Genomic DNA, 27,984 nt, shown 5'->3' on the forward strand with positions numbered 1-27,984 from the left:
CACTCTCATCATGCGAAGCTGAATACATAGCAGCATCTGAAGCTACTTGCCAAGCAATCTGGTTGTGTTCTCTGTTGAAAGAACTGGGAATAAATTAGAGGTGTAAACTGAGGTTATTGGTTGACAATCAATCAGTCATAAACTTGGCAAAGCACCCTATCTCTCACGAAGGAGCAAACACATCGAAACAAAGTTTCATTTTATCAGAGAGCAAGTTTCAAATGAAAAACTGGTAGTGGAACATTGTAAGTCAGAGGTGCAGTTTGCGGACATTCTGACGAAAGTATTGAAGCATGCAAGGTTCAAGTTTCTAAGAGAGAGTATTGGTGTTGTAGATGTATCTAGTTTGGTTTGAGGGGGAATATTGTAAGGTGTAAAACCAAAACTATATTCAGTTTCTGTTCCTTCTGTTATTTCTGTTATAACAGTTACTCTCTCTGTATAAAAACGCTATCTGTTTTTCATTCAATAATAAGTTCTACGTCTTTCAGCCATACACAGTGGTTACTCTCTTTTCTTTCTTTACGTTAAATCCTTGTTATGTTACGTTGCCAGCTCTGAGTTCAATATTCGTAACATTTTTATCCTTTTGACCATTATCATTTACTTTCCTTTAGATTTCTAATATCCAAATTAGAGTGAAGATTCAATTGCTAAAAAGGAATCAAAGCATCACATATACTTCTCTTCATTACATTCACATAACTAATGCAAGGAAAGTATGACTCATGGAAGAAAAATTGAAATAAAGAATATTCAAAAACATTACTTTCCGTACTTGAACACTCATGTGACTTAATGGATTATAAAGTAATTAAAATTGACTTGCATATACATCACATATGTTTGTATATAACTAATTGATTTCAAAATATCAAGTTCTGGAAAAGTAATTATAAAGTCACCTTTTAAACTTAGAATTATCATTGTATAAACATAACACCTATGTGACTTAACTTTTCTGTATTATATTTTTTTAGACTTAAATATATTTTAGTCTCATTTCAAAATTTTAACCCAATTTAGTTTCTTAATTTTAGAAATGCGTGGATTATTTTAACCAAATTTTGTTAAATTGAACAAAGATACTATAAGGAGATCATCTTATGTGAACTCCATTGCACAAGGACTAACTTAAGATCTTTAGGATTAGAAACTTATAGAAACTTGGAAAAAAATTAGTAAAAAAAGGTGGGTTGGAAAGTGGTTGAATATCCAGTTTGGACAGTTGTTTATAAACGTCAATATCTCGATTTGTATAACTCCAATTGAGGTGATTAAAAAATGATGTGAAAGTTCAAGTTCTGAACTTTAATTTAGACTTAAGAATCATTGATTTTGGGTGAGTAGAACAAAAGTTATGACCATGAGATAAATATGAGCAGAATTGAGGTTTTTATGATATTTGGGTGAAGAAAAAAGAAGAAGAGGTGAATATGAAAGGTGTCAGGAAATAATCACTCTTACCAAATGAGGCAACACACAAAGGATGAAAAAGTCCTCTGGTATAGCTCTTCAGAAATATAAATATCAATCTTGATTAATATATTTTTAATCTGGAAATCACGATTATTAATGATAAATCCTTAAAATGAATGCAATTTGATTTGTTATAAATATTTTTTTTTTAAATTACATAATTTTTTAAAAGCAACAAAATAGTGAGGTTTTTATTAAAACATTTAATTATTTTTCAAGTTAAATAATGAAAGTATCATCATAATATTATTGTATTGAAACTTTTTCTTAATTCACAAAAAGTTAGATTCTTATTTTCTTTCACAGAAACAATTTGGTAAGAAAATCAGCAACTAAATACATCATTAATGTTTAAGATATTAACCAAACATATAATTAACATTCCCACCTTTATATTTCTAACATCAAAATTTTTCTTGTAGCAAATGTGATATCATAACACATCAAAATGAAAAACTGTCTACTTTGCCAGAGCCTCTACAAGACATGATGATATACATGGGATTAACAATATATGTACGTACATATATATATATATATATATATATATATATATATATTATAAAACGAGGTGATACTTTTTGTCTTATTCAAACCAGTATAGGGTCAACATGGTGACCAATGATTTCAGAAAGTTGCCAAGTCTTCATCCGCAAATTATTTGGTCTTCCATTTCTTATTGCTTTTGAAAGCATGAAAGGAAAGAGGTTTTCTGAAAGTTTCCATCACCTTGGAAAAATGTTAGAGACAGTTACATCATTAATGGAAAGATTCTTGGAACTTTTTGAAGTAGATGTGTCATCTAAGGTCATTCTTCCTACTGAAAATGCTGGTTGGTTAGGTTTTGGAAGAGACATCATGTCACTTGCTAACATTACAACCACAGTGGACATTGTTGGTCTATCTGCTGCATCTTCTTGAACACATAACAGACCAATGTGCATGCACTTCGCAACTTCACTCTCCACACAACTTTCCTCCAACACTGGATCCATTAGTTCCAAACACTTTCCTTCACACCAAACTTTCCAAGCCTGCAAGTAATTGCAATTTTTTTAAATCACATAAGCTTAGTTAACATTGCTGAAAAATTAATGTCTTGATTTACATGAGATGAAAGAAAATATAGAATAAGATGTGAGGAAAGATTGAGTTTATATTTATTCTAAAAACTCACATATAATGTAAGACTTTGACCACATTCTGACAGATAGAATCCACTGTTCTTTTTCCCACAAATGATTTCTAGAACAAGAACTCCATAGCTGAAAACATCAGATTTCACCGAAAACAATCCTTCCATAGCGTACTCTGGAGCCATGTATCCACTAAAGGAAATCAATAAAATTTTGTTATATTTGATATTGAAGAATATGTTTAAATTTACAGATTTATGTTTGGTATAAGTAGAACTTACTATGTCCCCATTACTCGTCTGGTATTTGCTTGGTTCTGGCCTTTCTCAAATGATCTTGCCAATCCAAAATCTGATATTTTAGGATTCATTTCATCATCTAATAAAACATTGCTAGCTTTGAGATCTCTGTGAATAACTTTGAGTCTAGAATCCTCGTGAAGGTATAAAAGTCCTTTTGCTATTCCGTGTATAATGCTTAATCTTAGTTGCCAATCCAGCTGTCTTTTCTTTCTCTCATCTGAGAATATACACACATTATGAAAAGCTAAAAGATGTGTAAATTTTGTTGAGTATGAACTATAATAATTGGTGCTACCTACTACTTGTGTACAATAAATGTCCTGTATACGTCCTAACAACTTTTAGTCCCACAGATAGCAGCACCATTTGACTTGTTTCCATAGACAACAAGACTAATTATGACTCATTATTGAAGAAACAATTGAAGCAAGGGATGCCACATAAACACTCTTATCCAATGAAGCTACACAAGAAGCAATTTTTTAACAAATATTTGACCAGTTTTAGTCGTTTTCTTTTTACTGTTTGTAGTTATCTGATAAGTTTGAATCAAACGGGATATGGTTTTCTAAACCAAAGATAATAACATACCAAAGAGGTGAAAATCGAGACTTGAATTTGTCATATACTCATATACAAGTATCTTCTCTTTTTCCTCCAAGCAGCATGCCAAAAGTCTTACAAGGTTGCGGTGTTGCAATTTAGCTATAAACGTTACTTCATTCTTGAACTCTTCTGACCCTTGACCAGAAGTTTCTGAGAGTCTTTTCACTGCAATTTGTCTTCCATCTGGTAGAACTCCCTGATAAAAGATCGGATAAAGATAAGGCTAAAGCACAAAGAAAATGTTAGAAGTAAAAATCTATGCCATAAATTCCTAGTCTATGTACCTTGTAAACGGGGCCGAATCCACCTTCCCCCAGCTTAGATGCTTCTGAAAAGTTATCAGTACTTTCTAGAATTGTGATTAATGGGATTGTAGAGATATCTGGATTCAGTGTTTCCTCAGTTTGAACATTGTGATATGATGATAGACGAATGGTCTCAGGAAGACGCCCACCTACGGTGGAGACAAGTTTTTGAGTATGTGAATTAAGATAACTTCAAACAAATTCTACCATGTTTTGTTAGAGGAAATTACCAGTTTTTCTTCCACTCCTAGTTCTTTTTCTGAACCAGAAGCAATAAACACTGAAACATAGCAAAGCTACTGCGCCCAGCACGCTTAAGCCAATGATCAATAGTTTTGCCTTACCACCACCCCTTTCTTTGGCTGTAACAACAATATAAAACAAGCACACTTGTTTTTAAGACAGATTTTCAAGATTTAACCAGACTCATATATATACAAAATTAGTGTAGAAGTGTTAGAGAAGAAAAAAGCTATTGAATTTAGTGTCACCTATTTGAGTATCAGGCACAGGAACAGGAGATGCTGGATTGTGAAAAAGGTAGAAAATGTAGTCATCATACTTTATGAGACAACTTGCAGTGGAAACTTGCCACCCCAACTTATGCTCACAGCATTTGGGAACTTTTGCTAACATGGTCTCCAAACACTCTCTGCACCCTTCACTTGTGAGATCTCTACTGCATTGAACCAAGCCATACCTTTGCTGAGTGGAACTCAAATTGAAGCCATCCATATAGTACAACTGGTTGGTCTCCACAGTGGCTTTTCTGATCAAACTTCTCATAAAAGCCTCACCCTTTTGAATCTCTTCCGAACTCGACACATTTTTTGTTCCAGTATGATTCCATGACGGGTCAACCGTTACATTCCCAAAGAAGTTCTCATTTGAGTACCTTAAGATGCAGAAATCGTACCATGTAATTGCAGATACCCTGTTGGGGCAGCGCTGAAGAACTTCTCTGGAAGCAGTGGACACACAGAACTGACAAAAGTATCCAGAAACATCACCACGGCAATCATAGAGGCCATACACAGCAGCATCTGCACCAGAGGTGTTGTTGCCAAAGCTGTTGTGGTTATAGCCTTTGCTTGTGGCTGCATCTGAGGATAGCCATGAGAGGACACTGTTAAGGTTGTCTTTGTATTCAGTGCTGAGAGGTTTTGGGGTGGTGGAACTGCAGTCATCTCCCACATAGTTGGGTGATTGGGCCTCTGCAAGAAGTGGTTTGAAACCAAGAAAAAACAGAAAAATACAGGAATATATTGATCTCAAAATCAATTGTTTTCCCTCCATGGAAAGTATGTGGATTTGGTTTAGTGAATATATGATAAATGAAAGATACGTGAAATGAAGTATTTGGATTTACGTATCACAGGAAGTGTGAATTTTGAAAGGTATTTGGTCATACAAACACACACACACACATATATATATATATATATATATATATATATATATATATATATATATATATATATATATATATATATATATATATATATATATTAATTGTGCATGACCTAAGCAGAAAATCTTGTGATGATGAACAAAAAAGTTGTGTTTGGATGTTGAATGTTCCGTGATTGTAGGTAAATGAAAGAGAAAATACACTGTTATAGCAGTACTCTCTGCCACACTTCTATCACCAAGCTAAACCGTAAGTTATGATACCTAACAAAAGAAAAGTCAAAATACTTCTTCTATCTCATAATATTAGTATATTTAAGGTTTTTTCCAAATATGTTAATGACAACAATAACTATATTATTTATCAAAATAGTTTCACTCTTCTAAGAACTCTTATTTCAATATGATTTATTTTTATATAGTGAGGAGGAATTACCCTGATTTGATAAAGCACTTGAATAAGTGAGATTGCTATGATTTTTGTCTATTGATTAAAAATTAATTTTCAACTGTAAATATATTAACATTGTTGTAATAATTACTTTAGAGAGACATATAAATCTTACTAAAATCATGAGAAAAAGCATGAAGAAAAATTATATCGAAATATTTAAACTAGTTTTATTAAAATGTTTATCCACATAGTACTTATCAACATTTTAAGCCAGAACTTGAAAATTATATCTATAAAGCAAAGAAGAAATTCAAAGAGGAAAAAAAAAAGAAGAGGAAAAAGGTTAGAGACTTAGAAGAAAAATTGTAAAGCTTTACTGTCTGCTATAATTTTAAATTGGGAAAATAATTTTTCTATTAAAATTATTTATATTCGTAATATTTTCTATCCTTTTGACCATTATTTTTTATTTTCCTTTAGATATTTATAATACCCAAATTAGAGTGAAGATTCAACAGCTAAAAATAGAATCAAAGTATCTCATATTTTGTGATCTCTGTCCCATCAATTTCATAAGACCTCTATTTATATAAAAGAGTTTTCAGGATTATGCATTTAAGAAGGTTGTCAAAATCTATTGCAGAGAAGAGAATAGATGAAAGAGCTTGGGAGGATCTCAAGTATAGATTTCAAAATCATGTTTTGGAAAAGACAATAAGTCACCTTTTAAACTTAGAAACTTGATATTGTTATTTGAGTAAACATTACATGTATAAACATGACATGCTAACTAACTTAACTAAGATTGAATGTCACAATGTATATTGACCTTCGAGAAAAAAAAAACGTAGATATTAATAAACTTTCCTTTATAGCTAAGTTGAATAAAAAATTGAAATTTTCTGAAGGGAAAATGGTAATGAGAAGAAAAAAGAATCCAACATTAGAAGATAAAAAAAGAAGAATATGAGATGGAGATTTTTCAAGAAATAATGACAAGATAAATAATGAAGAAGCAGCAGTTTGAAAAGAATATATTATAAATCAAAATCTCATTTGTAGATGAGAAACTTTGTTAAATATATATGTCAAAATCTTTTAGAACATTCTAGAAACATGCAGCAAATTTTAGAATGATGAATCAGCTTAACTAACAAGTAGTTAAAGATCTAAGATTTCTTTAAGAAGAAGAGTAACAAAAGGTGGAGGAAGAAAAGGGAGAGGAGGAGAAGACACAGAAAATAACAATATTTATCAACGAAAAAGTCTTTATCAATAATTATCGATAGACAAATAATTACTGACGAAATTTTAACTATCACAAATTATTAAATTTTTTTTGATCTATTAGTAAAATTTTAATTCTAATCCATTAATAAATTTTTTTAAACAAACATATTTACTGATGAACCTTTTGATTGTTAGCAAGCTATTGATAATTTTACTCTACCGACAAATTTTATTTTATTTGCAATATGATTATTTATGTTATAAAGTTTATTCAAGTAACAAATTAATAACATATTAATATGAATAAATTTTGAAGTGAAATATTATGTATTATTTTTGAACAGTTAAAATATAAAAGTATAAAGATGACAAGCCACAAAATATTTGGGTTAAAAAATTGTTTCAATTTTGAAAATGTTATGGGACAGCAACATGCTATTTTATCTAATGTAATTGCAGAAGATAATTTTGACATAATAACAAATATTAATTAACCATTTGTTCCATATGGTAGTTTGCTTTGTCCTCAGGTATCTCTTTGTTCTCAGTTGAGCATTTGATTCAAATCATTTTCAAAATGGATATTCCCTGTGAGTACTAAGTCAAATATCAATTAATAGTTTTCTTCATGAAATTCAATAATCCATAATGGTGGGAAGCAACTACAGTACTATGTCATAAATGCTTGTTGTGTGCTCTATTCTCGTCATTTTCTCCAATCCATTTCTTTTATAAATGAACTCCAACTTCACATTTAATACTTTTAATTAAGAAATTTAAGAAAATAATTATCATCATAAACCACTAATCTATATCTAGAATTATTATTTACCATGAACAAAAATAGGATTATTTATCAATCCAAAAAAAGAATTTTTACTGTTTATAATTAATTTCTGATCCAATAGTACTGTTGTTCTAGTTTTTACTTTTTAATTTTAAATTTAAATATTTTTTTGTCCTTCTTTTTATAGTATTTATTGTAAATAATTCTTATTTTTACTAAATATTTAAAATGATTTTTATTTTTGTAATTCATATTTAATTTAATCTTTTCTGTAATGTACGGAACCTATATAAGAAATACTGTTTATGTTATGTTATATTATATTGTATTATGTGTACAATACACGTGGAAAGATAATATTTAAGCCTTAATTTTATTTCTCCTTCTGTACTCGGAATGAATACTCGGAATGAGTAAGATATTTTGCAGAGGCCGAGCGTGGACCATTTCTCTATTGCATTCATTATAACAGGACTGCAACATTTATGTGAGTAGGTATGTTGATAGGTGTGTAGCTAAAACTCTATGGTTCCTATTATCTATAAGATAATAGATACATTTCATATAATAATAATAATAATAATAATAATAATAATAATAATAATAATAATAATAATAATAATAATAATAATAATAATAATAATAATAATAAGGCTTAATTCATCTTTTGGTCCTCTAATTATGATGTCGGATTTATTTTGATCCCTAATTTTGTTGAGGTTCGATTTAGTCCTTCAATTTTTTTAAGGAGGTTCAATTTTGCCCTCGACATTAACAACGTTAAAAAAGTTAACGGCAGACTGTTTTAATGTGATATTGTGGCATCAGTACATTATGTGACAGTGTATTACGTGGATGTGGATTTGAGTTAAAAAAATTACTTTGTATTGAAAGGGGGTTAGGGTTCGAAGAAGGTAATAGGATTAGGGTTGGAAGGAAATAGGATTAGGGTTGCGAAGGAAATAGCGAACACAAGATCAAATCGGGGAAATTGGTGGAGAAGAATAATCAATCAAAGAAAAATGAAAACAAAGAAGAAGGATTCGAAGGTTTGATGTCGTGTGGGCTGTGGCTTGCCGTCGTCGTTGGCAGTTCGAAGGATAGTTTTTGCAGTATTTGCGTTATGAAGCGAATTGGCTGTGTATTTGTTTCGTTTAAACAGTCACCACCGTGAGAGGAAAAGCCACCACCAAGATTGGATGAGCTTGGATTTTGCGATCCCCGCGAATTACACGACCAAGAACAAGAAGATTGCCCCCTCGACATCATTCACAAACAACATCCACCAAATGAAGAAGAACTCCCAAACAAAGAAGATGAATTGTGAAATTAGGGTTCACCAATTCTCCCTCGATATAATTCATTGCCATCTCATCACAGTACATTCATGCTCAGCTGTTAAAAAATATGTCACGTTTCTGTTCAAAAGTGACATAGGTGCACTATTCTGACACACCAAAGATAACGGAAGGAACCAAATTAAACTGTTTTAAAAAACTGGAGGACTAAATTGAACCTCAACAAAATTAGGGAACCCAACATCATAATTAGAGGACCAAAAGATAAATTAAGCCTAATAATAATAATAGTAATAATAATAATAATAATGGATAAATAACTTGTTTATTATATAATAAATGTTTATATGTTTCATTTTTACTACAATAAAAGAAATTTAAATTTTGATATAAGAAAAATATTTTTCTTATGTTTTGAATTTCATTAATAATTAAAATAATTGAACATGTATTTATTTTTGTGATTAAATAACAATTTTAAAAGTATACAATTTCATATATTAATTATGATTATTGAAGTAAAAGATAATCCATTGTTGTTAAGAGAAGTATCATACTTTGTTAGACCTATAAAATCATTCATTTATGTGTTGCATCCTTTACATGTATCTAGTTTTATAAGCTTTAAATTAAATGTGTATAGCCCATCACTTTAAGGATTGGGATACAAAATCAATGCGAACAAATGATGTACACAATACAATATGACATATTTTTTTATTTAACAAAATAATTTTATAAAATTGAATTTCTTGCATCCCAAATTCTCAAATTAGATTTCTTATTATGATACTATTGTGAAGACACAAGTCATTACAAAATTATTTATAGGTGGAAATCGTTCAATCTTAAGTAGCATATATGTAATTGGATTTTGTGATTACATACAAGAGAAATTATTTATATTTAAACCTATTAGACCTAGAGGTTGTTTTGTTGGAGTGTGCTTGATTGTAATGGTTTGATTTAGAAGCAAAAAAAAAAAAAAAACCAATTCAATATTTCAGTTTTCTAAATTCATTGTAAATTAATTTAATTTAAAATAGAAAACATTTACCTAAAATATCAAATATTTTATGTGTAAATTATTATTATTTAGCTAATAGTGGTGTAACGAGAATATTTTAGTTGTTTTTCCTTTAATAAGACGTTTTGTTTAAAGACTTTTAACTTTTTATCTCTTTCACTTTATCACTTCCAATATTTTTAGTTTTAACTTGAATTTCAATGTTTTGAAAAATTATAAAGAAATTGTATAATCATATAAATTATTTATCATAAAATTAAAACATAATTGACATATTGAAAATATTTATTTATTATAAATTTTAATTTATATATAATTTCTACTTTTAAATTATATAATTTTATAATTTTAGTTGTACATGTACTTTCGTCTTCAATTCATTTTAAGTCAATAAGTTGTGTTGACTAATTCAATTTTTAGTTTTTCTTTTTTCTTTTGGGTATTGAATCGGTCTGCGTCCTAGTTGCTTGCTTGGTTGTCTTAACTACGGGGGAAATGTCAAACTTTGTAATTGGTGATGTGAATTATTTTCAAGAAATTTAATAGGCAATTAATATTAAAGCAATATGGCACCATGCAATATAATTGTGTTGTGTATTCATGAGTTTTATTCACTATTTTTCTCAATCCACTTGTTTGTTTTGTTAGTCTTATATTTTGTAATTAAGGATTTTAATTACGAACTTTAAGAAAATAATTGTTATCCTTAACTACTAATTTATTTATAGCTATGTATTTATCATTACAAGAAAAATTCTTTAAGCTATATAGTATAAAAAAAATCTATGACATATCGTTGGTATCTGTTAATATTTATTATCCGTGTGAATAATAGGTAGGAAGTATTTTAATACTCATCTATAAATGAGTCAGATACGGATATCATATTTTTCGTATCCAAGGATATCCGTAAAAAATGAAAATGAAAATTTGTTTTATGTTTTTTCTGTTAAATTTAAATAAAATTATATTTTATTAGATTCAATTCAATTAAAATTAAAATTTAATTTATATTTAATTTTGTATTTTTTTAATTTTATTTTAAAATAGTCGCAGGTATCCATAAGTATCACAAGTTTTAAAATACTTACGGATATTTTTTAAACGGATACCCAACGATTAAACGGGTGGGTAACAAATGAATTTTTTGTTGTTGTGGGTAACACTATCCGTACCCGACCCGACTTGTTGTCATCCATACTCTGAGCTTATATAAACATATAGTAATTAATTTCTAATCTAACTAGTTTTAAACCCGCCACATGGGTTACTATTTTCTTTTTGTATTTTTTTATGTTAGTAAATATATATTATATTAAGAAGAATTTAATGGTCAAGAAAATAAATAATAATTTATTTATAAATTTATAATTAAGTATTGAATAAAATCATCATAAAAAAATTATTTATGCATTTAGAAAGTCAATATGTATGTAAAAAATGTAATGAATAGACTTTATAAAAATATAAATAACAAAGCATGTGAAAAAATATAGGATAGACTCTCTAAAATTACAGAAATGATATATGCATAAATATGTAAAGTAGACTCACTAAAACTATAATTCGATACATGAAGAGACTGGTCTAATGTGTACTGAACTCATCTTATCTTTGCATCAACAAATTTGTCTAATATGTGTTATTAGAGTTGTCTAATCAGTATATGTGCACATTTACCTAATATGTATTGTTAGACTCATCTAATCAATGTATGAACAAACTCATCTAATGTGTATTGCAAGACTTATATAATTAAAGCATGAATATAATTGTTTAATGTGTATGAATAAAATTGTATAATATATATTGATAGACTTATCTAATCAATTTATGAATAAACTTGTCTAAGTAGTGTATTTGTAATTACTATTTTGTTTAATAAAATTTGTAATATTAAAAATAAGGTTTAATTAATTGGATGGTACCCACTTTCGTTCAGATGTGTCAGTTTGGTACCCACTTTTAAAAAAGATGTCAATGGAGTCCCGACTTTTAAAAAAATGACTCAATTAAGTCCCTTTTAGACAAAAATTATTAATGTCGTTAACTTTATTCATGACTTTCATCGTTAAATTTTTATAAATATCAATACTTAATTTTGTAAGTCATTTTAAATATCAATATTGTTAACGACGTTAATATTTTTGTTATTAACTAAAAATAACGATGAATTTTTGTTATTTTTATCTAAGTGTCCGAATTTGATCGCTCATTTTTACGCACATTTCTAAACATATTTATCATTATTAAGGTTTCAATTAAAGTATTAAATATATTTGACAATGTTTAAGAACTAAAATGAAAAGTTATTTAAAAGAAAAAGTATGAAAAAGTATTGTTTATAATATATTAAATATTAAATAATAGAGTTAAAAAAAATTATTCAAAGAAATAAGAGTAAAAGTAAAATATATTTTTCTAAAAAAAATAAATGGATAAAAGAGTAAATATATTATTTTTTCAAATAATATTATTTAAAAAAATAAAAGTTAAAGTTAACTATATTTTTCTAAAAGAAAGGAATGGGTAAAAAGTAAATATATTATTTTATGAAATAATATTATTTTAAATAATAAAGTTAAAAGTAAAATATTAAAAAAAAACATAAAATAAAAAAAAAAATGGATAAAAGTGTAAATTAACTCTTGAGGGATATTGGTCAATGTGTATTCTTAGGCCATGTAATTAGTGAATTGACAAACTTGTGTAATGTGTATTAATAAACTCGTATAATCTATATATGGACATATTTGCCTAATATATATTGCTAGGCTCATTTATTCAATATATAAACAAACTCCTCTAATATGTATTGATAGCCTTGTATAATAAGTGTATGGACAAAGTTCTCTAATGAACATGTGGAGACTCATCTAATTAATATATGAAATGACTCATTTAATATTTTTTGGTATTATTTATCTAATAAGTGTATGAATAAACTCGTTTGTTATATACTGTAAGACTTGTCGTCTAACCAGTGTATGAATATATTCGTCTAATGAGTGTTGTTAGACTCATCTAATTAGTATATTAATAAAATGGTCTTTTGTGTATTTCTAGACTCATTTAATTAATGTATGAACGAATTTGGATTATCTGCTAGGTTTTTCTATGTTGTTTCTCTGTTGTGTATTCAAAATATACTAATGACCATTGATTTTAAAATTTTAAAACATATTGAAAAGGATTTTAAAGTACCAATACAATGTATAATTTTAACTTAATAGAAGACAATACCAAAAAATTCAGTAGAAAATATGAATTCTGTATGAACAGACTCATTTAATTTTTTATTAAACTAAAATATATATTATAAGGACAAACTTATCTAATATAAATCACAAACTTACTACAAGAAAAAACTGAATTATCCACAAATAATTACTCACTCACAAAATTTAGTCAGTAAACTTTTATAACCTACAAAATTACCCACTGATTTTATTAATATTAATGAAAAAATAAAAAAAATATGTAAAGCTGGACACATAATAAACTTATCTACAAGAGAGAGGTCATGGGAAAAGAAAATCCATAAGTAAAATTAATTAATCCATAAATAAAAAAAATTATATTACAAACAAATATGTTAAACCTTTTCTTAAACCTTTTCTCCAAACCATTTCTCTCCCAAAACCTCGACATCTACAACGACTTGGAGACCTCCCATCTCTGCTACCTCGAACTCCGACACCACGACCAGGATGGCGTTGGAATCATAACTGTTCATAACGACATCCTCCAATCCTTCATCGGTGTGGGCCTTGTCTCCAACGTCTTCAACGAGTCCAAGATGGACCAACTCCCCAGCAGCCTCGCAATGGGCCACGTCCACTACTCCTCCGTCAAGTAGTCCATGATAAAAAATGTCCAGGCCTTCGTCGCTGGTTACAAATTTGGCTCTATTGGTGTCGCACATAACGATAACCTCTTCAACTATGACGCTCTTCGGTCAAACCTTGAAGTCAAAATTTGTTACACAGTGTAAATAACTCAAACATTATCATGAAATGTGTTTGAAACGTTAAATAAATTTAACAAAATTTGGTTAAAAGAAGTAAATTTGTTATATATATTTTAATAGCTGAAATTTGTTAAGAGTTATTGCAAATTTTGATGCGCACTCCTTTTCAATTGTTGCCACAATCTCAGTTTGTAAATATTAGAACTTATTTCAACTTCACATAATATTAAGGGATGTTTAGTTAGGACATTAGTTTTACATACATAAAGCATTTGACACCACTTTAACCTAAAACATTAAGGCAATGAGGTCATGGATCTTTACTCTTATTCCCAACAATTTTTCCTCAAGGGTGAGTCCTTTTATTTTTCTTTTTTTTCATATGGTATATTGATCATTGTGTATGGTGACTCTTTCTTTGTTATGGTTATGTTGTCAATCACTTGAACCATCGACTTTGATATCACTAATGAGTTTATTTATTTTTTTCATATGAGGTGGTTGATTATAGAGAGATTGTGATTATATATATATATATACATATATATATATATATATATATATATATATATATATATATATATATATATATATATATATGACATTGGTCTTACACATATAAGTCATTTGACATCATTTTTAACCAAAAACCTTAAGACAATGAGGTCATAGGTCTTTACTCTTATATAGCGTGATGTGAGACTTTGACTCACACTTGGACTATTCCCAACAAATGATCATATAAGTTCGCAATGTTGTCCCTTTCTTGTTCCAGTTTGTTTTTGTTTTTGAATGTTTTGGTATATTCTTTACGTTTTTTAAGAGTCTATATTTTCAGGTTTTAATCTCCTCATTTGATTGTTGATTTATTTTAAGTTTTTGTACAATGATTTTTTATTTATTTAAAGACATTAGTACATACTTTTGATATCTTTATTATGTTGATATTCAAAATAAATTTATTAAAGAATAAAAGAAAAAAAAAAGCAGCAAAGACCAAACCAAATACATGTCCAAAAATACCAAACCAAATACATGTCCAAAAATACAAAGCAAAATTTCCAAAACGCTATACAGTCTTGAGTATAGGAAGTTGAAATTTGTTATAAAAAAAAAAAACACCAAACTAATAAGAAAAGGTGACACATGATACCCTTCAAAGCCTTCTATATTTTCCTATCTTAAAGAAATCAACTTATCTATACAATGATTTCTTCTCAAAAAATATGATAAACTTTAAATTTCATGTTTTTACAAAATTCCAAACACTTTTTCCTTCTCTCACGAATTACAAAAGGAACAACTGAAAGTGAAGAAAAAACTAAACATAACAAAGAAGAATCACATTCAAATCAAAATCTTCTAAAATTAGCATTCCAAGCATATTGAATAACATGCATCACACACATAAATTACACATAGATAAAATTACAAACGCCCAAAATCTAGAAAAAAAAACTATCACTATATTCTCCTCTTCTACCTCTAAAGATGCCAACACAATAAGAAATATTGAGACATACCCTAGCAAATAACTTGAATAGCATAGGAAACTTTGTCAAACGGACTACGAATAATAAAGAATTTCTACACAACAAAATCAACACTTGTATTATGCATAGATTTACTAGATGTGTTACCTGCTAATCTAACGTAATTTTTAATATGTATGTAACACCCCATTTGCGTGTCATATTTTCTATTAGACATGTAGTTGAATGTCTACTGAACTTTATCTAGCAAATCGTCTAATTAGTAATGATGAAGTTGATGGATTATATTTTTTCATATATAGTTATAGTCATGGTTACTGAGAGATTGTGATTCCATATGGTTATATGACATTAGTCTTACACATATAAGACCTCCGAACCGTCGGTGTCAGTTTTGATTTTCATATATGAGTTATAGTCATGGTTATTGAGAGATTGTGGTTCCATATGGTTATATGACATTAGTCTTACACATATAAGACCTTTGACACCACTTTAACCCAAAAACCTTAAGGCAATGTTGTTATGGGCCTTTATTCTTATATAGTGTTTAACTTTGTCTATTCTATCCAATGTGAGACTTTGACTCACACTTGGACTATTTCCAACAGAAGTGTATTTACATACACAAAGATATTTTTATTCCTCTTTAATAACTAGATTTTTACAAAATACATATATACAAATTTTGCTACAACACTAAAACAACATTAGCATTTGTCTATTGCCATACATCTTCAACTACAACATCGTCGGCTCGTTTGCCATACACACGATAGCATAAAGCATACAAACATAACAACCTAGGTAAGCTAATAGAAAAGGAATAACGTATAATGTCAAAATAAGTAGATAATTCTCCAAACCATTCCATTCTTTACCATTAGGGATGACAAAGATATCTGTGTCTGCGGTTAAAATTCGCGACGGATAGTTAATACTCGCGGGTATTTATTATCCGCAGATAACAGATAGCAGGTATTTTAAGATCCATTTATAAATGGGCCGGATGTGGGTATCATACTATCTGTACCCGTGGGTATTCGTTACAAAAAAGAATTAAAATTAAAATTTAATTTATATTTTATTAAGTTAAATTTAATTAAAATTAAAATTAAATTTTATTAGATTAAATTTAATAAAAATTAAAGTTAAAATTTAATTTATATTAACTTCTATTTCTTTTCATAATCTTATTTAAATTTTGTTTAAAAAAATTATAAAATATATATCTTTTTAAATATTCGCATGTATTTTTTAAACGGGTACATGATGAATAAACTGGTAGGTAGTGGATGGATTTTTTTTTTCGAGTTGAGTTGCAGATAGACACTATTTTGCCCGACCCAACCCTCTTATATGATAGGGTAAATTCTTATCTACGATTAGAAGACATGATCTTTATTTCATATATATACTAGTATGATACCTTTGGCTACGCACGAGTCGTTTTTTTTTATAATTTAGATTAAAAAATTAATATTTTTATTGTTATATTTGAATAAATTATTTATTTATATTATTATATTTTATTATTACAATTACATATGATATTTAAATAATAAAATAAAAATTAAATAATTAATTACTATTTTTTTTATAATTAGTTAATTAAGAGTACATGGAAGCTAATGTAATGCTAAAATTTTAAATAGAAGAACATTTAGTTATAGTGAAATTAAAACAATAATAATATTGGAAGGTTTTGACATATGGAATAAGAAATATGGGTTAGGCGGGCCCAAAGACCTTGATAGAGGACTATCCCAAGATTCCATACAAGAAGAACTTGAAGATGAACTTTTGGGTTTTCTTTTAGAAATTAGTTATGTTTTATGTTTTTGGATTTTGAGCTTTCTTTTATAATTAGTTTATGCTTTTATGTTTTGGGCTTGGGCCTTCTTGTAGGGTTTGCAGGTTTGCTTAAACTTATGTGCCTATAAATAAAGGTACTAAAAACTGATGTAGACACTTTGAGTCATATATTGAATTTGATTTTCATTAAAGAGAGGGTTCTCTTTGTTCTTGGCTTAGGCCGACACTTTGAGTCATATATTGAATTTGATTTTCATTAAAGAGAGGGTTCTCTTTGTTCTTGGCTTAGGCCTCTGGTTCTTATCAAAGATTAACATCTTTGTGGCGAATCTTCACTTGACTTATCAATCTGCTAGATTGTGGCGTCCTCCATCTCTGTCTTATTCCGCGTTCTTCTCTGATTTATTCGTGTCGTGCCTCTTGAGGATTCAAATTCAGAAATGATCATACTACTCTTTCCTGGATAGGATCGTATCATCTGGTATCTAGAGCAAGGTTCTGGTTTGAATTTCCTCTTCTATGTTATTTTTCTGTCATATGAAAAAAAAACTACAATTTGTGAATGTCTGCTTGTTTTGTGTTTTGTTTTAAATTTTGTTTGTTTCGTTTGTAAGGAGTAAAACCCTTAAGGTTGTTTCCAATTTGGTTGAATTTTTTTTTATTTGGCCTTTTTTTTCTATTATTTATTTAAATTGTGTATTTCTACATTTGATTCGTTGAAATTATTTATTTTTGTGTTTGGGATGTGCAAATACACTTGCTTTTGATTTACGTGAGTATGAGGTTTTGAAGGATCAATTGTTTAAGTTTTTTTTTTGTTGTTGAACTGCAAAAAAAAAAAAAAAAACAAAAAAAAATATTGTGGATCAAGTCCAAAGGAAACAAATATATATTAAAAAAAAAAGTAGAAAAAGAAGGATCCATAAAAAAGGGCGAGTTCAACACAACTTTTATTGCAATTAATTTGTGATTTATTAATATCTACTTGCAATCAGTCTTTCTCTTAGAGTCTTCGTGTTGTATCATTTAAATCTCTTTGGTAGTCTTATTATTTTCTAACCTTCTAATTTTAATTTTCTTGTTTTGGTCTTTCTCTTAGAGTCTCCGTGTTGTCTCATTTAAATATCTTTGGTAGTCCTATTATTTTCTAATTTTAATTTTCTTATTTTGTGTCTTTAAAATTCCTTGAAGTTTTGTCTAGAGTTTTGAATTTTCTTTGTCCTCTCAAGTCAAGATTTATATCTCGCAACTTTTTTAACATTGTTTGTTCACTCTTTGCTTAAGTTACTAGAGTTCTTTGTCAATCCCTAAAGGGAATTTGAGTGGTAAAAGGCAAGAGAGTACATTCCAGAAAAGCCTATAAGTGTGATACACAAGTGAAAAATTGAGTGAAACACTTAGCAGAGTGGTGAGGTCCAAAAAAAGAAAATATTGTTGCTAACATTTGCTTATAGGGCATGACTTCTTCCCAGAATAGTGAGCCTCTATCACCTAAGACTGCGACACTTATGGTTGCACTTGATAAGCTCACATTACAAATGAATCAAATGCAACAACACAATCAACAACAGTTCGAAAGGCTCCAAAAGTTTAATGAAGATGTAAGCGTGAGATTAGAGGGAGTGGAGAGAAGAAGAAGGAGACATGATGATTCAGACCATTCTTCTCATAATGATGAAGCGACACATGTATTTAGGCCACGACGAGGCCAAAGACGTGAGGCATTTGGGAACCACATGCTTAGGAGGGATAATGATGAGGAGGAGCATGATTTTAGGCCAAGACAAGGCCAAAGACGAGAGGAGTTCAGGAACCACACACCTCGAAGAGATAAGCTGTGGAAGAAGATTATAATTCCTAAATTTAATAGAGCTAATGACCCGGAAGCTTACCTGGCATGAGAAATGAAGCTTGACCAAATCTTCAACTCTTACGATTATGAGGATGATGATAAGGTGCTTATGGCTTTCTTGGAGTTTGAAGGCTATGCTATGAATTGGTGGAATCAAATCACCGTGGACATAGCTAGAAGAAGGCGATTGCCAATTTCTACATGGGAGCAATTAAAGGTAGCTATGAAGGAAAGAATTGTGCCTCCTTATTATAAAAAAGAGATCTTCAACAAATTACAAAGACTTACACAAAGAATAAGAGTGTTGAAGAGTATGTTCAAGAGATAGAGGTCACCTTGATGAAAGCTGAAGTGGAAGAAACATATATGGCTACAATGGCTAGATTCTTGAATGGATTAAATAGGGAGATTCAAGATGTGGTGGAAATGCACCATTATGAGACCTTGGAGGATCTTATTCACCAAGCCACCAGAGTGGAACAACAGCTCAAGAGACGAAGCGCCTATAGGAAGTCATCCACCTCATGGAGAGATACGGAGAAATATAAGAAGGAGGAAGCTACTTCTACCATTCCTAAATCTAAGGAGAAGGAGTCCTCACATGGTAAAGTAACTTCTCAAGCTAGTAATAATAATTCTTCACGTTCTAGTGCAATAAAATGTTTTAAATGTTTGGGTAAAGGACATATCGCAGCTGAATGTCCCAACAGAAGAACTATGATGTTGTTGGCGAATGATGAGTACATTAGTGAGCATTCCACGGGTGAATCATCTGAATCATCTAGTAGTGATGAGGAGGAAAAGGAGTGTGAAGTCCCCCCTGTGGAGGGAGATCTCTTGATGGTTAGGCGGTTGTTGGGTAGTATGAATAAGGAGGAAGATGAGACCCAAAGAAGAAATATTTTCCATTCTAGATGTATGGTTAAAGGAAAGGTGTGTTCACTCATCATTGATGGAGGAAGTTGTACAAATGTAGCTAGTAAACGGCTAGTGGAAAAGCTTGGTTTGGTGACATCTATGCACCCTAGTCCTTATACTTTGCAATGGTTGAGTGAGGATGGAGAATTGGTGGTAGATAAGCAGGTGAACATTGCTTTCTCTATCGGTAAATATGTCGATGAGGTAGTATGTGATGTGGTACCTATGGAGGCGAGTCACTTGTTGTTGGGGAGGCCTTGGCAATATGATAGAAAGGTAACCCATGATGGTCTAACCAATAAGTATTCTTTCCTGTTTAAGGGGCAAAAGGTGTCCCTAACACCTTTATCTCCTAAAGAAGTTTGTGAGGATCAAATTAAGATGAGAGTGAGAAGAGAGCAAGAGATAAAAGAAGGAAGAGAGAAAATTCCAGAAAAAGGCAAGAAAAAGGAAGGTAAAAAAATAAGGAGTGATAAAAGCCTTTTATTGAGAGAAAAAGAAATAAACAGAGTGTTGATTAAGAAACAACCCTTATATTTGCTTATGCCTAACAATATTTGTCTCTCTTCTGTGCAAGCTTATTTGTCTTTAAGTATGAAGCAACTTCTCAAAAAGTATGATGATGTCTTTCCTAAAGACATCCCTCATGGTTTACCTCCTAAAAGGGGTACGAAGTATAATATGGATCTCATTCAGGGTGCATTCCTTCCTAATAGGCTAACCTATAGGAGTAACACAGAAGAAACTAAAGAGATATAGAAGCATGAGGCACAACTTATGGACAAAGGATCGGTTCAGGAAAGTTTGAGTCCTTGTGTTATTCTAGTCATTTCGGTACCTATGAAAGATAGATTGGGGTCGATGTGCAATACCTGCAGGGCCATCAAATATATCATTATATGTTGCGTATTTGACCCGGAAGGACCTTTCAGAATTCGGGTCGAATTCTCTCCAAACAGGGGAGAATGATAAAGAATCTTCAAGTGAGACGAATTTGAGGACAAATTCTCTTTAAGAAGGAGGGTACGATAGAAGTCTATTTCCTAAACTTCAAGTGGTACGAATTTGAGGACAAATTCTCTTCAAGAAGGAGGGAATGATAGATGACTATCCCAAGATTCCATACAAGAAGAACTTGAAGATGAACTTTTGGGTTTTCTTTTAGAAATTAGTTATGTTTTATGTTTTTTGGGTTTTGAACTTTCTTTTATAATTAGTTTATGCTTTTATGTTTTGGGCTTGGGCCTTCTTGTAGGGTTTGCAGGTTTGCTTAAACTTATGTGCCTATAAATAAAGGTACTAAAAACTGATGTAGACACTTTGAGTCATATATTGAATTTGATTTTCATTAAAGAGAGGGTTCTCTTTGTTCTTGGCTTAGGCATCTGGTTCTTATCAAAGATTAACATCTTTGTGGCGAATCTTCACTTGACTTATCAATCTGCTAGATTGTGGCGTCCTCCATCTCTGTCTTATTCCGCGTTCTTCTCTGATTTATTCGTGTCGTGCCTCTTGAGGATTCAAATTCAGAAACGATCATACTCTTTCCTGGATAGGATCGTATCAGACCTGAACAGGCCAAGCGGGCCCGAAGACTCAGATGAGCTGGGTTGGGTCGGTCCAACGTCTCGGACGGGTCGTGCCCGATGACATGTACGAACTTGGTAGGCTCGACGACCCTGATAGACCGAGCGGGTCCAACGACCCGAACAGGCTGAGTCGACCTGACGACCCGGATAAGCTGAGTCGACCCGACGACCCGGACAGGCTGAGTTGATCCGACCACTCGGACAAATTGTGCTAGATGCTCGTAAGGACTGGGCAGGCCCGATGCCAGAATGGGCCAAGCGAGCCCAAAGACCTGGATGGGCTAGGCAGGACTGACCTGACGATTCAGACGGGTCGTGCCCGACGACCTGTACGACAAGTGGGCCTCGCGAGCTCGACGACCCGGACAGGTTAAGTGGTGTTGGCCTTAAAGATACAAATTTTAGAAAATTTAATTTAAATTTCTTTATAAAAAATAGATTTTGAATTTTGAACTTGATCCAAATATTTGAACTGAATTTAAATCTTGATCCAGACATTTGGATCTGAATTTTAAAAACATCCAAACTTGTTTTACTGAAAAAATGAATTTAGGTCGAAAATCTAATCCAATTAAATCCAATCCATGCCCACCCCTAGCAACAACTAAAATCTGTCAAAGTTGTGGGTTGGGTCCGAATCGCAATTGGATATTAATGAGGCCAAGTCTTTACAATACTAATATTTTGTATTCTTTGTTGAGTTGTCTCGTTTGTTGCTTTGGAGGAGATGTCAGTAAACACGTTGTGATGCATGGATTAAATACATATACATGTGCAATGTTAGATTCCATGCCAATATTTTTACTCATAAATTAACGTCAAACAACTTTGCATGCATATATCTTTTGCCTTATTCTCGTCATTTCATGGTTGTGTCAGTTAGCACGTTAATATTGCTAAAAACAAATGATTTTATTCTCGTCATTTCATAACTTGGTCGTCGAATTTGAGTACACACACCGGTGGGCATGGCTGAAAATTGTGTAATATATGTAATATATAGGACCACTGGGTTTTATTTTAGACGTGCTACAACATTTCTACCTCTACAAAATTTTAATCGTATATTTCACCCTACAGTTTTCTAAAATTAAACAACTACTGTTTTTTGGCCTTTTTGAAGTAAAGCCATCTCAAATAAAATAGTCCCTCATTACCTTTAGCCAGTCCTTCATTCACGAAACTAAGCTGCGCACTTCCAATTTTCACGACCCTTTCTTCTCTTTGATTTGGCCACTTCCTTTCCAACCATGCCTGTCCTTGAAACACTTGGTGGTGCTCTTTTCGGTGCTGTTCTTCAGCTGCTGTTTGACAAGCTGGACTCTCATCAAGTTTTGGGCTACTTCTGCCAGAGAGATCTCGATGAAAAGCTGCTGAAGAAGTTGAAGAGGAAGCTGATGGACATCTATGCTGTGATAGATGATGCAGAACAAAAGCAGTTTACTAATTCATTGGTCAAAGAATGGCTTGATGAGGTTAGAGACATCTTGTATGATGCAGAGGATCTGTTGGAGCAAATAGACTATGAGTACTCCAAGACTAAGTTGGAAGCTGAATTCCAGACCCGTTCAAGCAAGGTACACAGTTTTGAATCTAAGATAATAGCACTCCTAGATGATCTAGAATCTCTTTTGAACCAAAGGATTGTTAGAGATTTCAAAATTTATAGTTGCGATAGATCTGGGTTGGGTAGTAAGGTGTCCGAGAAGAAAGTTGAATCAACTTCATTGGTGGTTGAAGAGGTTATTTATGGCAGAGACGAGGACAAAGAAATGATCTTTAATTGGCTTATATCTGACACTAATGACAATAAGCTGTCAATACTTTCTATTGTGGGTATGGGAGGGATAGGTAAGACCACACTTGCTCAACATGTATATGATGATCCAAAAACGAAGGAAGCTAAATTTGATGAAAAAGCTTGGGTTTGCGTTTCCGATGAATTTGATGTTTTGAAAGTATCAAAAGCAATTATTGGAGCTTTCACTGAATCAAAAGATGATAGTGAAGACCTACAAATGGTTCATGGAAAATTGAAAAAAAAATTGTCGGGAAGGAAGTTTCTCCTCGTCCTGGATGATGTGTGGAACGAAGACCGAGACCAATGGAAATCATTGCAAACTCCTCTTAAATATGGGGCTAAGGGAAGTAAAATTCTTGTCACAACACGCAGTAACAAAGTTGCTTCTGCTGTGGGGTCAAACAATACGCACGAACTAAAGCAGTTACGAGAATATCACAGTTGGCAAGTTTTTGCTAAACATGCATTCCAAGATGAAAATTGTGAGTTGAATTATGAGTTGAAGGAGATTGGCATGGAGATAGTTGAAAAGTGCAAAGGATTGCCTCTAGCCCTTGAAACGCTAGGATGTCTTTTACGCACAAAGTCATCTGTTTCGGACTGGGAAGGTGTATTGAGAAGCAACATATGGGACTTGCCTATAGAAAATAGTAAGGTCATGCCCGCTTTGTTGTTGAGCTATTACCATCTTCCTTCTTATCTCAAGAGATGTTTCGCTTATTGTGCCTTATACCCCAAAGACCATCAGTTTGACAAAGAAAACTTAATTTTCTCATGGATGGCTCAAAATTTTCTACATTGCTCTCAACAAAGTAAGTCTCTAGAAGTGGGTGAACAATACTTCAATGATCTATTATCAAGGTCATTCTTTCAACAAGTAATTACCGACAACAAAACATATTTTGTCATGCACGACCTTCTCAATGATTTAGCAAAATATGTTTCCGGTGAAATCTGCTATAGCTTAGATGACAGAGAAAAAAGAATATCAAGGAAAACCCGTCACTTTTTAATGGCATTCAATGATGTTCAATATCGTGAGAGTTTATATGATGCTAAAGGGCTACGGACATTTATATCCATTTCGCAATACTGTATGTTTTCAATACAAGAGTTGATATCCAACTTTAAGTTCTTACGGGTCTTATCTTTGTCTGAATGTTCTGAGGTGCCTGACACTATAGGCGATCTTATATATCTTCGTTCATTAGACCTTTCAGGTTCCCTCATACGGATACTTCCCGACTCAATATCTTCACTCTCTAACTTGCAAGTTTTGAAGTTGAACCGGTGTTGCTTTTTGAGGGAGTTGCCCTCGACTTTATATGAACTTACCAATTTGCGTCACCTTGAACTTATAGGAACTACTTTAAGAAAGGTTCCACCGCTTTTAGGAAATTTGAAGAATCTTCATGTATGGATGTATATGTTTGAGGTTGGCAAAAGTTGTGAGTTCAGTATTCACCAACTACAAGAAGTTGATCTTCATGGAGAGCTGTCAGTTGGAAATCTTGAGAATATGGTGAACTGTTGTGCATTGGTAGCTGATTTGAAGAATAAAACACATCTTGCGGGGCTAAGATTAGAATGGGATTTGAAGCGGAACATTGAAGATTCAACAAAAGAAAGAGAGGTACTTGAGAATCTGCAACCTTCCAGACATTTGAAGAAGTTGTCTATCAATGGGTATGGTGGCACACAATTTCCACGTTGGTTATCTGATAATTCTCTATTGAATATGGTGTCCCTAACCTTGAAGGACTGTAAACATTGCCTATGGTTGCCTTCCCTTGGACTTTTGACATTTCTGAAGCACTTGACTATTGAGGACCTTGATTGGATAGAGAGCATAGGTGTTGATTTTTACGGGAATAGCTCTTGTGCATTTGCATCCTTGGAAAGGTTGAGCTTTACTAATATGAGGGAATGGAAAGAATGGCAATGTACAAGAGGTGCTTTTCCAAATCTTCAACATCTTTCCCTAAATTATTGTCCCAAGCTGAAAGGGCACTTGCCAAAACAACTTTCTAATTTAAAGCACCCTAATTATTGTGGAGTGTGAACAACTTGTGGCTTCCATTCCAAGGGCTGTAGAAATGGAAGGTGTGAAGATGGAGGCATCTTCATTTGATATGATAGGGCCCCTCGTATCTCATACTCCTTTAGAATGCTTGCATATTGATTCTTGTCCGGGGATGAATATTCCCATAAACCATTGCTACCATGTGCTTCTAGAGTTGCGAATCATTTATGGTTGTGACTCTTTGACGATCTTTCCCCTAGATTTGTTCCCAAAACTACGCGAGCTTAAACTATACAATTGCCGTAACCTACGAACGATATTACAGGGGCACCCTCATAATCATTTGAACAGTCTGAGAATTGAAAAATGCTCTCAATTTGAATCGTTTCCCAATGAGGGTTTATTTGCACCACAACTGTTGAGAATTTTTATTGTGGGATTAGAGAAATTGAAATCAATGCCTAAGCGCATGTGCGCCCACCTTCCATCTCTTGATCATATGATCATAGACGATTGTCCAGGAGTGGAGTTGTCTGAGGGATGTTTTCCATCAAATCTAAGGGAATTGCATATCTTGAATTGCCCCAAACTTGTTGTCTCACTGAAAGAAGCTTTGTCAGGCGATCACTCCCTACAAGTCTTGAGGATTTCAAGTGAAGATATTGAGTCTTTTCCAGACGAAGGTTTGCTCCCGCTCTCTCTTACTACAATACAGATTAATGATTGTCCAATGCTTAAGAAACTGGACTATAGAGGTCTGTGTCACCTCTCCTCTCTTCGGGAACTGTTTATTCAGAGTTGTCCTATACTCCAATCCTTGCCCGAGAAGGGTCTGCCCCAATCCATTTCAGATCTCACAATTTTAGACAGCCCGTTTCTCCAACAACTCTACAAGAAACAAGAAGGTGAAGACTGGGAAAAGATTGCGCACATTGAATACATATGGGTTGAAGGAGGAATACTAAAACTGCTGAAGAACTTCTCCACGATTACTTCCGCCCAAATTCACATTCAAATCATGATTGCGAGCGGCTCTTTTGATAGACAACAACATAACGGTAATATCATGTATAAAGTATAGATTGCGAATCCAGTTTTTGTATTGAATCTCATATGTTTTAGGTACAACGTAAAATTACTTTAAATGTGACATATAAATTATAGAGTGTTCAATATAAACAATTTAAACTAGAAATAAATAAAATAACTTAAGCATGAGTCACACAGAACAATTACTTGTAATCACTACAAAAAAATGCATTGTTCATTAACTGTGTATTTCTAGCAGTTATGTTAAACCGCTGAAAAATAAAAAAACTTTCTGCCAGTTATTTCAACCGCAGATTTTATATTATTAGTTGGGTGTGAATTAGGTTATTCGGCTGGCTTTGAGTTTCAGAGTCTTTTTTTTTTTCAAAAACTTTCAAATTGATTTCGAGAGTTTGGAGAATGGTGGGAGTACGCTATCTGGATGCTCACAGTGACTTTCAAATTTGTTTGTGATTTCAGATAGTCAAACAAATTTCAAATTGGATACATACTCCATGCTGCACAATGTGCAATTTTATGGTATGTGTTTTTTTTTCATGTTTCTCTCTTTTGATATTCTTCTTTCTCCCTTTCTTTCTGATGTTTTTTCTCTCTACTTTTTAAATTTTAGGTTTGTTTTCATTTTCTTCATTCTCCCTTCCTTTGAATTTCAGAACAACTTTCGTTTTTAAATTAAACACAATTATCAATATAATTTTGTACCCTCTTTTGATATCCCAACAACTTGATGCAGTGTGGTTTTTCTACTTGGTAAAACAGAGATAGGAGTGTTTTCCAATAATAGTTTGATTTAAGGTATTTAACTTCTTATTGCATTTTAACCTTTTAATAATTTATTGTTTCAGTGTTCTGTCCGCAAAGTTTCCCTTCACACTGGGAGCTTCTTTGAAATTTCCAAGGTCATGGACTTGACCTTAAAGATCTGGGGGCTCTTTCTGGTGCACACACCATTGGATGCTATACCAAAGACTTGGCCTTTGCAGTTTCTTATGGGAGTCATTATCATCATGGATTATGGTTGGTGAGAAAAACTGATAGCAAAAAGAAGAAATTATGGAATCTCTCTGCATATTTTTGTAATGCTTTATTAGTTTTGTTTTAATCCATTAGATTAACCAATTGTTTGAGGATCTGTGTTTTGTTTATTCCAAAGGGTGCTTTAATTGTATTTTCCGAGTGAAGGTTTGCTCCCACTCTCTCTTCGGAATCTAGAGATTTATAATTTATTTTTTCAATGATTTATTTTGAAAGTCATTTGGATTGGATTTTATGGAGAAAGAGTTCTATGCATTATGAACTTGGTATTTCTCATTGCATGGCTCCCTACAAGGCTTGGATTGGATGTTGATGTTTATGTTTATGTCTTTCTTTTAACAGTTAGCAGAGCAATGATACTTTGACAACCCTTCAAATATTTAACACCACTTCAAAACTGTTTATATCGATTTTTTATTCAGCAACTAATTTAATATCTTACTATTAATCACAGTTGTCAGAGG

General features: G+C 31.8%; 2 protein-coding genes and 1 pseudogene across 3 annotated transcripts; 2 read left to right on the top strand and 1 right to left on the bottom strand.

Annotated features, from left to right (window-relative positions):
• Positions 1–1,851: 1,851 nt before the first annotated feature.
• LOC114169137 (cysteine-rich receptor-like protein kinase 10) lies at positions 1,852–5,236 on the bottom strand. Its single transcript, XM_028054176.2, has 7 exons — positions 4,320–5,236; positions 4,059–4,190; positions 3,808–3,977; positions 3,509–3,719; positions 2,897–3,134; positions 2,657–2,807; positions 1,852–2,513 (listed from the first exon to the last, which is right to left on the bottom strand). The coding sequence occupies exons 1-7, from the start codon at positions 5,122–5,124 to the stop codon at positions 2,205–2,207; spliced, it is 2,016 nt and encodes a 671-aa protein (XP_027909977.2). The 5' UTR covers positions 5,125–5,236; the 3' UTR covers positions 1,852–2,204.
• A 14,243-nt stretch (positions 5,237–19,479) lies between these two features.
• Positions 19,480–20,781, top strand: LOC146880854 (uncharacterized). Its single transcript, XM_085668901.1, has one exon. The coding sequence runs from the start codon at positions 19,480–19,482 to the stop codon at positions 20,779–20,781; it is 1,302 nt and encodes a 433-aa protein (XP_085525027.1).
• Positions 20,782–22,768: 1,987 nt separating this feature from the next.
• LOC146880855 (putative disease resistance RPP13-like protein 1) lies at positions 22,769–27,763 on the top strand (annotated as a pseudogene). The gene is made up of 3 exons (XR_014986537.1): positions 22,769–26,493; positions 26,945–27,004; positions 27,331–27,763. The product of XR_014986537.1 is annotated as a putative disease resistance RPP13-like protein 1 (transcript).
• The last annotated feature ends 221 nt before the right edge of the window (positions 27,764–27,984 follow it).

This window comes from Vigna unguiculata, chromosome 11 (genome assembly GCF_037176805.1).
Source record: "Vigna unguiculata cultivar grain cowpea cultivar isolate G323 ecotype 2 chromosome 11, ASM3717680v1, whole genome shotgun sequence".
Lineage (NCBI taxonomy): Eukaryota > Viridiplantae > Streptophyta > Magnoliopsida > Fabales > Fabaceae > Vigna > Vigna unguiculata.

Bases quoted from the DNA above. Each gene is read 5' to 3' on its own strand.
- LOC146880854 (XM_085668901.1), top strand. From the start codon at position 19,480: ATGGCTAGATTCTTGAATGGATTAAATAGGGAGATTCAAGATGTGGTG.
- LOC114169137 (XM_028054176.2), bottom strand. From the start codon at position 5,124: ATGGAGGGAAAACAATTGATTTTGAGATCAATATATTCCTGTATTTTT. The intron at 3,978-4,058 runs GTAATTTCCTCT...TCTCCACCGTAG, and splicing joins TAGGAGTGGAAGAAAAACTG to GTGGGCGTCTTCCTGAGACC. The intron at 3,135-3,508 runs GTATGTTATTAT...GTATATTCTCAG, and splicing joins TCTCGATTTTCACCTCTTTG to ATGAGAGAAAGAAAAGACAG.